Source organism: Bombina bombina, chromosome 6, assembly GCF_027579735.1.
Source record: "Bombina bombina isolate aBomBom1 chromosome 6, aBomBom1.pri, whole genome shotgun sequence".
Taxonomy (NCBI): domain Eukaryota; kingdom Metazoa; phylum Chordata; class Amphibia; order Anura; family Bombinatoridae; genus Bombina; species Bombina bombina.
The window spans coordinates 1,030,447,673-1,030,461,184 of NC_069504.1; the positions used below are offsets into that span (position 1 = coordinate 1,030,447,673).

General features: G+C 36.7%; 1 protein-coding gene across 1 annotated transcript in view; it reads right to left on the reverse strand.

The window, feature by feature from the left end:
• RFX4 (regulatory factor X4) overlaps positions 1-13,512 on the reverse strand; it is a 208,588-nt gene that overhangs the window by 9,113 nt on the left and 185,963 nt on the right. Inside the window, exon 17 of the mRNA XM_053718768.1 lies at positions 13,317-13,455. Within this exon, the coding sequence (XP_053574743.1) occupies positions 13,317-13,455 (139 nt within the window). The remainder of the gene's footprint in view (positions 1-13,316; positions 13,456-13,512) is intronic.

Here is a 13,512-nt window from a genome sequence, read left to right on the forward strand (position 1 = left end):
TACAGACCAAATCATTGAACAGAGTGTTTTAAAGGTGAGGAAGGCTTCATTATCAAATGACATCCGGGAATCACATACAAAACTACTACATAATGCATACATAACACCAAAGATGTTCCACAAATGGTGCCCGGAGACTTCGGGACTCTGCCCAAAATGTGCGCACACAAACCCCAACATTCTCCACATGATTTGGCAATGCCCAAAACTCATGAGATTCTGGAACATGGCACACAAATGGGCAATGAGAGTTACGGGAGGGAGTATAGATCTAAACATTCACGTGGTGATATTCCTCCACACACAGTCGGACACAAACAAACACATGGCATTTGTTCATAATGTTATACTGCTTGCCAGAAAGCTCATCCTCAAGAAGTGGATGGAGCCTGATCCGCCAACACTAACACATCTCAAACTAGAATTACAACAGCAAATGATTCGGGAACAAGTAGACACACAGGGTGACATCATAAAACGAACCAAACATTTTCTCAACAAGTGGGAACCCCTGATTCACACCTTAGACTTAACACATCAGAGACAAATTCTGTACCCACTCAAAAACTCAGAGGTCGTCCTGGAAGCCCAATTACGAGGCAAATGGAACATTTTCTAGACTTCCCAATTAACAAGATACCGAACCAATGAAGAGACTAAAAGATGAGAGACAGGAATGGAACCCTGGGGGGGCGCCCTGGGTCAAGTTAGGAGAAACTAGGAAGCAGAGATGGATGGGGAGGAGGGGAAATTAATCTGTTGATACATGAAACCCAACATCGAATGAAGGACTCACTCATGATAGAGTTGCAATGACCTGCTGATTGCAAAGAACTACAAAAACACGTGAGACTCTTGGAGATCTTTTGATCGGATCTAACATGTTATGCAAGCTATACTGTTATTGTTGTCTTACCAGATAGGGTGTCTAGATATGAGAAGTTAGATGAGGAGAGAGAGAAGACAAGTAATGTCTGGAGTAGCTATGTTAATAGATTATAGGAAAAATACAGTACTGTCTTTGGTAGCATTTATTGTCATCATATCTTGCAAATTTTGTTGTACATATCATTTGTTGCCTTATTCAGTGCTGGATATATAAATAAAGAATTTAAAAAAAAAAAAATCAAACTGTTTCAGAATGTAGTTTAAATTTGTATAAAATCATATCTAATATTGATCATTATGTTAAAGGGACATTAAACACCAAATAAACGCTAGATAGAATGATGCATTCAAAGAAAAGATTAGTTTGAGAATCACATGTAGATGCAATTTTAAAGTTTCATAACTGTTTAAATATTGACAAAATAAGTGTAAAGTTTTAGGGGTCAATTTATTAAGCTCCGTAAGGAGCTTGATGCTTTGTGTTTCCGGCGAGCCATAACCTGTCCGCCTGCTCTGAGGCGGCGGACAGAAAACAACCCGATCGAATACGATCGGGTTGACTGACACCCCCTGCTAGCGGCCGATTGGCCACGAATCTGCAGGGGGCGGTATATAAAACAATGGGAGCTGCCATGTTGTAACTTAGGTTACCTTTTCTGCTATGGCCAATTAGGGAGAGTTATAAATAGGTCACTAGAGTGTGCAGCCAATGGCTGTGTGGAATGTAACAGTGTTGTGCACTTCCATTTCTAACAGGAACTGAAAAGCTCACAATTTCAGAATGGAATTACAGGAAACAGGGACAAAATAAATAATGAAAGTATATTGCAGATTATATATATATATATATATATATATATATATATATATATATATATATATATATATATATATATATATATATATATATAAAACTTTGTTTACTCTTTTTAAATCATAATGACAACAGAAACTACCCAAATGACCCTGATCAAAAGTTTACATACCCTGGTGATTTTGACCTGATAACATGCACACAAGTTGACACAAAGGGGTTTGAATGGCTATTAAAGGTAACCATACTCACCTGTGATCTGTTTGGTTGTAATTCGTGTGTGTGTGTATAAAAGGTAAATGAGTTTCTGGACTCCTGTCAGACCCTTGCATCTTTCATCCAGTGCTGCACTGACGTTTCTGGATTCTGAGTCATGGGGAAAGCAAAAGAATTGTCAAATGATCTGCGGGATAAGGTAGTTGAACTGTATAAAACAGGAAAGGGATATAAAAAGATATCCAAGGAATTGAGAACGCAAATCAGCAGTGTTCAAACTCTAATCAAGAAGTGGAAAATGAGGGGTTCTGTTTGATAACATACTGCATTCATCTTGCCATCAATTCTGACCAAATTTCCTGTGCCTTTGTAGCTCACACATCCCCAAAACATCAGCGATCCACCTCCGTGTTTCACAGTAGGAATGGTGTACCTTTCATCATAGGCCTTGTTGACTCCTCTCCAAATGTAGCATTTATGGTTGTGGCCAAAAAGCTCAACTTTGGTCTCATCACTCCAAATGACTTTGTGTCAGAAGGTTTGAGGCTTGTCTCTGTGCAGTTTGGCATATTGTAAGCGAGATACTTTGTTGCATTTGCGTAGCAATGGCTTTCTTCTGGCGACTTGACCATGCAGCCCATCTTTCTTCAAGTGCCTCCTTATTGTGCATCTTGAAACAGCCACACCACATGTTTTCAGAGAGTCCTGTGTTTCACCTGAAGTTATTTGTGGGTTTGTATTTGCATCCCAAACAATTTTCCTGGCTGAAATTTTAGTTGGTTTACCTGACCGTGGTTTGGTTTCAACAGAACCCCTCATTTTCCACTTCATGATTATAGTTTGAACACTGCTGATTTGCATTCTCAATTCCTTGGATATCTTTTTATATCCATTTCCTGTTTTATACAGTTCAACTACCTTTTGAACAATTCTTTTGCTTTCCCCATGACTCAGAATCCAGAATCGTCAGTGCAGCACTGGATGAAAGATGCAAGGGTCTGTCAGGAGTCCAGAAACTCAGTGACCTTTTATACACACGCACTAATTACAAGCAAACAGATCACAGATGAGGATGGTTACCTTTAATAGCCATTCAAACCCCTTTGTGTCAACTTGTGTGCATGTTATCAGGCCAAAATCACCAGGGTATGTAAACTTTTGATCAGGGTAATTTGAGTAGTTTCTGTTGTCATTATGATTTAAAAAGAGTAAACACAGTTGATTGATAATAAATGGCTTCAGTCAAACACTAACCATGAGTGAAAGAAAAGTTTTTGTGTTATCATTCATATTCTCTGAAAAATGGCCAAGAAATCATAAATTCTGCCAGGGTATGTAAACTTATGAGCACAATTGTACATATAAAATGTATCATTTTATATTACCATCTCAAAGTGTGTAATGTCCCTTTAAATATTTTTATCAATATATAGCATGTGTTAACTGTTGTCTGTTTGTCTTATTGATTTAAATATGCCTTTTCAAACAGATATACAAGTTTATTGTTTTATTATATTTAACTAGGGGGGAAGTCATGTAAAAAAATACACAAATAAATAAAATTACAGAGTTAGCTTTCCAGTATCTTGGTTGCAGCTGTGTCTTGTAATGTCACAAGTTTATAGGAAGAAATATCTCTAAAAATATCTCCATCTGTATGTATCTTCTATTATATAATAAATTCTATTATGGCTATTACATGGAAAGTTTTGCCTTTTTAGGTCAGCTAATTGAAAATGAGTCATTACTTTTTTTTCTTTGCAGTGAAGAGACCATTGAAACACAATGTTTTAAGACTGTCCACTGGCATGTGCCAGACAAACTCTCAAGTGAACTTTCTATTCATCCTTGTTACAATGTTCAAACTCAGCCATCTGCACAGATGCAGGCATGCCGCTGGTTCTATCACCTTTTACAATTAGTATCCGGTTTTACTAATGGGTACTCAAGCTATGAAACGCAAAACACTGTGTGCAAGTGATCTTTATCACACATAAAGGCCGTATTTGTTGTAGTATTTTTTAACAGGAAATTAACATTTTCTGGGTCAATTTACGCCTTCTACTGTATACACCAGCCAAAAATATTAACCCCTTTTTGTTAGACAGTTTACTATTCAATTCCTAACAAATGCACTGTGCTTTCATTATGTATATATTTAAAATATATGGAAAACAAAGAGCTTTTTGTAGAAGGTACGTGAACTACTAAGGAGCACTGTATGTTCTATAAGTTTACAGTTTCCCATTTTTGTCACTGTCAATAAATATTGCATACAAGTCTAGGCTAGTGGTTTTTAACTAATGTGTTTAGTCATCTGCCACAGATGAGGGTCTCACATTTGAATAAAAATAAAATAAAAATGAATTAAAGGAATAGTCTAGTCAAAATTAAACTTTCATGATTCAGATAGAGCATGCAATTTTAAGCAACTTTCTTATTTATTCCTATTATCAGTTTTTCTTTGTAATTTCTGATACCTCACTTTACAGAAAACACCCACAATTGGAATTAGGGTTGCCACCTTTATAGGAACAAATACGAGCCAACCAGTGGCATATTTATGTTTTGTGCTGCCCTAGGCACTCAAAATTCTGCTGCCTCCACCCCCCGCAAAGGTTTTAGGCCTTTTTTCCACTTAATATTTTTTTGGGTCAATGTGTAAAATGTTTTTGTTTTGTTTGTTTTTTTCCTAACAATTCAAAATAAAATGGGCTAGCAAAACACTTGCATACAGGTGGGTTGGATTGCATGCATCTCATACCATTTTCTCCCTGAGAGAAGGGAGAGAAAAGAAGGGGAGGGGAAAAAAGGGAGGGAAAGGAAAGAAGGAAGGGAGGGAGAGAGAAGAGAAAAGTGGTGAGGGAAAGAAAGGAGTGAAAGAAGGGAGCAAGGGAGGGAGTTGAGAGAAAGAAGGGAGGGAGGGAGGGAGAGAGAAAGGGAAAGAAGGGATGGAGTTGAGGGAGGGAGGGAGTTGAGGGAGGAAGGGAGAGAGAAAGGGAAAGAAGGGAGAGAAAGAAGGATACACTTTGAAACAATCACTGCCCTTAACCTGCAACAACATACAGTAATTACCATTATTCAAGTAATGAAACTTCTTAGGTGGCCGTTTACTATTTACTCCATGGGTTCATGAATGCAGAGAAAGCTATCTATTAGTAGCTAACATACATTAGCACTGAGTGTTTATAATTAGACATCACAAGCTGATCTAAGCAGTGCCCAGACGCATCCAGTCTGTTAGTTACTAAGACCTGCAATAAGCACTGCGCTCACAGACCCCCCACAGCTGATAAGGGAAGGCAGCATATCGGCACAAGGTCTTCTCATTCAGCTACACCTTGTAAGCATATCCCCGGGCAAGTTTCTCACCAAGAACGCTTTCACTGCAATAATGCCGGTGGCTCTAAATAAAGCAACGGTTTAAAGGAGCACTGCCTGTAAAGAGCGACCTTAATCAGCGCATGTGCCTTGTCTTCTCTGTAAAAGCCTGCACATAATCACTCACTATACTGTGTGCTGGCTTTTAGAGAGAGGATAAGACAGATGTGCTGCCCCTCCCAAATCTGCTGCCCTAGGCACCGGCCTTGTTGGCCTAGGCCATAATACGCCCATGGAGCAAACCCAATTAGCATACAATTAATAGTTGCCAACAGTCTCTGATTTCCATGGACAGTCCCTGGATTTTGTTGTATCTCCCTGGATTTTTTTTGTCCCTTGAAATGCTACCTCTTTTGCCCAACATTTGGTGTGTGCATATATATATATATATATATATATATATATATATATATATATATATATATATATATACACACACACATACATATATACAGATAGATATATGATAATATAGTGTATTATTTAAATTTAATTAATTCCCAGTGAAATATTATTATTATTCAATGGGTTCACATATTATTTGTCTGCCTAATTTTGATGCTGTGTTGTAAAAAATAACCATATGCCCAGAATGTGTTCCAGAGACTGGGTAGTTGTAAGAGCTTGATGCTGTAATCTGTATAATAAACTATAGATAAGTCTAAATTATACTATTACTATCAAATGGTTGTGTTTTGATTGCAGAACGGAGTGGGCGGAGCAGCTGAACAGTGGGTCGTCAATACTCCAGTAAGTTGTAACCCGCTTGCTTGCTCTGCTTCAAAGTGTCCCTAGAACGTTTTTTGAAATGTTGGCAACTATCAAAATTGCATAAGTAATTATACAGTATAAATCAAGAACTAAAACGGCTAGGACTGATTTTAAATTATTTTTATTTATAATTAGATTCCAATATATGTAGACATTGTCTGACCTTGATAGCATCTTTTAATTCTATATTTAATCTTTATTTTCAACTTTGACTTGAACCTCAAAATACCAGCTATTTTAGCAAAATACCGACTGGGTAGCAAACACGACTAAAAGGAATATTAAACAGCTGGGTAAAACTACAGTTTTCCTCATGTACCTGCAGCTCTCTTCAATGATTTCTGCTATAAAAGGAGGTACAGGGAATACCTCTGGAGCACTAGGCCTAGGCCTGAACACAGACTCTAGTCTCTGGGCCTGGTCCTCCTTAGGCGGATTAGCAGCCGGGATTCCCAGGGTTGACAAACCCTTCTTAAGCAATGTTAGGCCTTTCTCATTCAGTGCCACCATCTTGGAATTTAAGTATTCTTGAAGCTATACACATTCACAGATCAGTGATATTGTTTTTAACAAATCAAATCACGCACTTCAGTTTAGTAAGCAAAATACAGAGTGGGAACTCCACATTTTTACAGTGGCTTCATTTCTCTATATTATTGCTGAGGTCATTTTTATATTTGTTCTATAACTTTTAAACTGTGTAAAACACTGCAAAAATGTAACTCCCCTGCATTATATTGTGCACGCTAATCCAAAGATCAAGGTACAGCTGCAAAAAGCCAGCAACGTCAGTTATCTGTGAAAGAGCACTGATTTGTCACAGAATGCAGTAATATGTGCGTACAAAGATGGAGGAGCAAGATGTAGATCTTTACCAACTGGCTTCTGTAATACGTTAAAGGACCACTCAATGCAAAATAATTGCATAATTAACAAGTGCATAATAAAAAGACAAATAAAACACCTACTCTAAATTTCAAATAAGCAGTAGATTTTTTTTCTGATAAATTAATTTTTTTCTCCACTTTTCCCGCCCATTGTATCATGTGACAGACATCAGCCAATAACAGACTAAAGTGTGGATATAAAAAAAATCTGATAATGGAAGTAAATTGGAAAGTGTCTTAAAACTGCATGCTCTTTCCGAATCATAAAACATAATTTATGTAAGAACTTACCTGATAAATTAATTTCTTTCATATTGGCAAGAGTCCATGAGCTAGTGACGTATGGGATATACATTCCTACCAGGAGGGGCAAAGTTTCCCAAACCTCAAAATGCCTATAAATATGCCCCCCACCACACCCACAATTCAGTTTAACGAATAGCCAAGAAGTGGGGTGATAAGAAAGGAGCGAAAGCATCAACGAGGAACTGGAATAATTGTGCTTTATACAAAAAAATCATAACCACCACAAGAAAAGGGTGGGCCTCATGGACTCTTGCCAATATGAAAGAAATTAATTTATCAGGTAAGTTCTTACATAAATTATGTTTTCTTTCATGTAATTGGCAAGAGTCCATGAGCTAGTGACGTATGGGATAGCAAATCCCCAAGATGTGGAACTTCCACGCAAGAGTCACTCGAGAGGGAGGGATAAAATAAAGACAGCCAATTCCGCTGAAAAATTAATCCACAACCCAAATCAAAGGTTTCAATCTTTATAATGAAAAAAACTGAAATTATAAGTAGTAGAATCAAACAGCTGCCTGAAGTACTAGTCTACCAAAAACTGCTTCTGAAGAAGAAAAAAACATCAAAATGGTAGAGTTTAGTAAAAGTATGCAAAGAAGACCAAGTCGTTGCTTTGCAAATCTGATCAACAGAAGCTTCATTCTTAAAAGCCCAGGAAGTAGAAACTGACCTAGTAGAATGAGCCGTAATCCTCTGAGGCGGGGATTAACCAGACTCCAAATAAGCATGATGAATCAAAAGCTTTAACCAAGATGCCAAAGAAATGACAGAAGCCTTCTGACCTTTCCTAAAACCAGAAAAGATAACAAATAGACTAAAAGTCTTTCTGAAATCTTAGTAGCTTCAACAAAATATTACAAAACTCTTACCACATCCAAAGAATGTAAGGATCTTTCCAAAGAATTCTTAGGATTAGGACACAAGGAAGGGACAATAATTCCTCTACTAATGTTGTTAGAATTCACAACTTAGGTAAAAATTTAAATGAAGACAGCAAAACCACCTTATCCTGATGAACAATCAGAAAAAAGAGACTCACAAGAAAGAACAGATAATTCAAAAACTGTTCTAGCAGAAGAGATGGCCAAAAGGAACAATACTTTCCTTGAAAGTAATTAAATGTCCAAAGAATGCATATGCTCAAACGGAAGAGCCTGTAAACCCCTCAGAACCAAATTAAGACTCCAAAGAGGAGAAATTGACTTAATGACAGGCTTGATACTAACCAGAACCTGAACAAAACAATGAATATCAGAAAGAGTAACAAATTTTTCTGTGAAACATTACAGAAAGAGCAGAGATTTGTCCTTTCAAGGAACTTGCAGACAAAAAAAAACCTTATCCAAACCATCCTGAAGAAACTATAAAATCCTAGGAATTCTAAAAGAATTCGAAGAGAATTTATGAGAAGAGCATCATGAGATGTAAGTCTTCCAAACTCGATAATAAATCTTTCTAGACACAGATTTACGAGCCTGCAACATAGTATTAATCACTGAGTCAGAGAAACCTCTATGACTAAGTACTAAGCGTTAAATTTCCATACCATCAAATTTAATAATTTGAGTTCCTGACGGAAAAAACGAATGTTAAGATATAAGGTCTGGCCTTAATGGAAGTGACCAAGATTGGCAACTGGACATCTGAACAAGAACCATATACCAAAACCTATGCGGCCATGCTGGAGCCACCAGCAGCACAAAAGATTGTTCCCTGATGATTTTGAAAATCACTCTTAAAAGAACCAGAGGCGGAAAAATATAGGCAGGTTGATAACTCCAAGGAAGTATCAATGCATACACTGCTTCTGCCTGAGGATCCCCGGACCTGAATAGGCACCTGGGAAATTCCTTGTTTAGATGAGATGCCATCAGATCTATTTCTGGAAGCCCTGACATCTGAACAATTTGAAAAAACACATCTGGGTAAAGAGGCCATTCTCCCGGATGTAAAGCTTGATTGACAGAGATAATCCGCTTCCCAATTGTCTATACCTGGGAAATGGACCGCAGAAATTAGACAGGAGCTGGATTTAGCCCAAGCAAGTATCTGAGATACTTCTTTCACAGCCTAAGGACTGAGAGTCCTACCCTGATGATTGACATACGCCACAGTTGTGACATTGTCTGTCTGAGAAACAATAAACGTCTCTCTCTTCAAAAAGAAGCCAAAACTGAAGAACTCTGAGAAATGCACGGAGTTCCAAAATATTGAATGGTAATCTCGCCTCCTGAGATTCCCAAACCCCTTGTGCTGACAGAGATCCCCAGACAGCCTCTCAACCTAAAAGACTCGCATCTGTAGTGATCATGGTCCAGGTTGGATGAACCAAAGAGACCCGTAGAACTATATGATGGTGATCTAACCACCAAGTCAAAGATAGTTGAACATTGGGATTCAAAGATATAAAAAGTGATATCCTAGAATCCCTGCACCATTAGTTCAGTATAAAAAACTGGAAAGGTTTCATATGAAAATGAGCAAAGGGAATCGAATCCAATGCTGCAGCCATGAGACCTAAAACTTCCATGCATATAGCAACTGAAGGAAATAATGGAGACTGAAGGTTCCGACAAACGGAACCCAATAAAATTGTCACTTGTCTGTTAGAGACAAAGACATTGACACAATCTATCTGGAAACCTAAAAAAGGTGACCCTTGTCTGAGGAATCAAGGAGCTTTTGATAAAAAGATCATCCAACCATGTCTTTGAAGAAACAACAAATGTTGAATTGTATGAGATTCTGCAGAATGAAAAGACTGAGCCAGTACCACAAGACCGTCCAATAAGGAAACACTGAGAACCTTGAAAAGATTCTTAGAGCTGTCGCTAGACCAGAAGGAAAAGCAACAAATTGGTAATGCTTGTCAAAAAAAGAGAATCTCAGAAAATGAAAATAATCTGAATGAAAACAGAAAATGAAGATATGCATCTATTTTATCTATTGTAAACAAATAATGCCCTCGCTGACCAAAAGGCAGAATAGACCACATAAACACCATTCTAAAAGATGGTACTCTTATATGACAATTCAAAAAGATTTTCTATCTTTGGGACAATTAATAGTTTTGAACAAAACCCCCAAACCCTGTTCCTGAAATGGAACTGGTATAAATACCCCAGAAAACTCCAGGTCTGAGCAGCGCCTTGAGCCCCAACGGGTGACCAGCCGCGCTTCACAAGTACCCAATACATACAGGTTTGAAACACACTTCAGGAAAGTGTGAGCCTTTACTGGAATAGCTGGAATATGTTAAAGAAAAAAAGACTTCTCACAGGCGGTTTTACTCTGAATCCTATTCTGTACCCCAATCTTAAGAAGTTTGGACCAAATTGAACCAAACAAATTTTTTAAAAAAAGTCTTAACCTGCCCCTTACCAGCTAAGCTGGAATAAGAACCGCACCTACATGCAAATTTGGGGAGTTGACTTTGATCTTTAAAATGGCTTAAATTGAATGAAGAAAACTTCCAATTATAAACATGTTACTTGGGGAAGAATTAGGATTCCGTTCCTTATTAAGAAAAAAAACTAATATAAGCTTAAGATTTACTCTTAGAACTCAATCTTGAAGCAAAAAAACACCCTTCCCCAGAGTAACATTTGAAGGATTTAATCCAATTGTGAACCAAATAATTGATTACCTTGGAAAAAAAGAAATATGGAATTTAGAAATCAAATTAGCATTCCAAGATTTAAGTCACAAAGTTCTTCTAGCTAAAATAGCTAAAGACATAGATTAAACCTCATTTGCGAAAATATCCAAAAAATGACGACACAAATGAAATTATTAGCATGTTGATCAACTTAACAATGCTAAACAAATCATAATCCGATACTTGATGCACTAAAGTATCCAACCAGAAAGTTGAAGCAGTTGCAACATCAGCCAAATAAATTGCAGGTCTAAGAAAAGTACCTGAAAATAAATAATTTTCCTTAAATAAGATACAAGTTTCCCATCTGAAGGAAAAAAATAAATACTATTTTCTATAGGAATAGTAGTATGTTTAGCAAGAGTAGAGAGAGCCCCAATAACTTTGGGGATCTTTCCTCAAAACTTTAAACTAACTGCCGGCAAAGGATACAATTTAAAAACCTTAAAGAAAGAATAAAAGAAGTTCCCGGCCTATTCCATTCCCTAGTATCAGGAACTGGAAAAAAACCTCTGAAGAAACCACAGAAGGTTAATAAGCAGAATTTAAATGTTAGCTAGTCTTAAAATCAAAAGAACTAGTCACCTCAATATCCAAAATAATCAACACCTTTTCAACAAAGAACGAATGTACTCTATTTAAAAATAAAAAAGTAGATTTGTTAGTGTCAATATCTGATGAAGAATATTCTGAATGAGATAAAACATCATCAGTGAAGGATAATTCAGTATATTGTTGGTCATTTGAAAATTCATCAACTAAATGAGAAGTTTAAAAAAGACCTATAAATTTTATTAGAAGGCGGGATGGCAGACAAAGCCTTTAGAATAGAATCAGAAAAATATTCTTATAAATTCCTAAGTATATCTTGTACATTAGATGTAAAAAGAATAGCAATAGATAATGCATAAATACTAATGGACTCTGCATGTAAAAGTTTATCATGATAACTTATTACAAACCATAGCTAAAGATAAAAATTCATAACATTAAAATAAATGAACTTAGATTTGGTAGGACTGATATCAGTCATCAGGAATCCAACAGTATTTTCTGATACAGGAACAGTTTTTGGGATATCTTGCAATATGTAATAGAAAAAAACAACATATAAAGCAAAATTATCAAATTCCTTAAATGACAGTTTCAGGAATTGGAAAAAATGCAAACAAAACAGGCCTCTAGAACCAGAAGCAACTAAAAAATTAGACTTAAATAATGTTAAAAATCTGGCGCCAAGAATGACGCCCACATATTTTTTGGTGCCAAAAACGTCTGAAACAAACACGAGAGTCAAAAATGACGCAACTACGTGAAAACTTCCGACATCAACTACAACGCCGGAAATTACGTCATTGACGTCAGACAAACGTCAATCTCATGCCAAAAAAGTCTTCAGCCAAAAATGACGCAATAAATTCTAGCATTTTTTTCACCCACGAGCCTAACAACCCGCAATTTAGAGGAAAAAAGTCAATTGAAAATTTTAGGTAAGAAAAATATTTTAATTCATATGCATTTTCCCAAAAAACGAAACTGACAGTCTGAAAGAAGGAAAATAAACTATTTGACCTGAATCATGGCAAATATAAGTATAAAACATATATTTAGAACTTTACATATAAAGTGCCAAACCATAGCTAAGAGTGTCATAAATAAAAGATAAGACTTACTTACCCAAAGACACTCATCTACATAAAGTAGATAGCCAAACCAGTACTGAAACGAGAATCAGTAGAGGTAATGGTATATAAGAGTATATCGTCGATTTGAAAAGGGAGGTAGGAGAAGAAATCTCTACGACCAATAACAGAGAACTTATGAAATAGATCCCCTAGAGGAAGACCATGGAATTCAATAGGCAATACTCCCTTCACATCCCTCTGACATTCACTGCACACTGAGAGGAAAACCGGGCTTCAGCCTGCTGCGAAGCGCATATCAACGTAGAAATCTAGCACAAACTTACTTCACCACCTCCATGGGAGGCAAAGTTTGTAAAACTGAATTGTGGGTGTGGTGGGGGGCGTATTTATAGGCATTTTGAGGTTTGGGAAACTTTGCCCCTCCTGGTAGGAATGTATATCCCATACGTCACTAGCTCATGGACTCTTGCCAATTACATGAAAGAAAAGTTTATTTTGACTTGAGTGTCCCTTTAAAATAAAAGAACGGCTGTAGGTACAGAAGGATAAACAATAGCAGGGTGAGTGGTAACCATGTTACTGAATGTCCCTTAAAAAGTTAAATTATAAAATCTAATTATACATTGCAAATTCTAAATATTTTTGAAATGTAAATTCATAGATTATTAATCAAACTCAAGCAAAAACTGCACAAGTATTAAATGTGCTACAACCTGTTAGTTCAGGAGACAATGAAATGTACTAACCTGAGAGGAACTTCTGTGGTAGGCTGTGTAGTGAAGAGGTCCAGATAAACTAGATTCATGTGGTAAAGTTGTATACTGCGATGTGATTGGGTGATGCCCTTGGTTGCTATAGCTTCCATAGTTGTAACTACCTGTAAACCTGAAATTAGAATACAGTTATTATATTTAAAATGAACATACATTTTACTAGGATAAA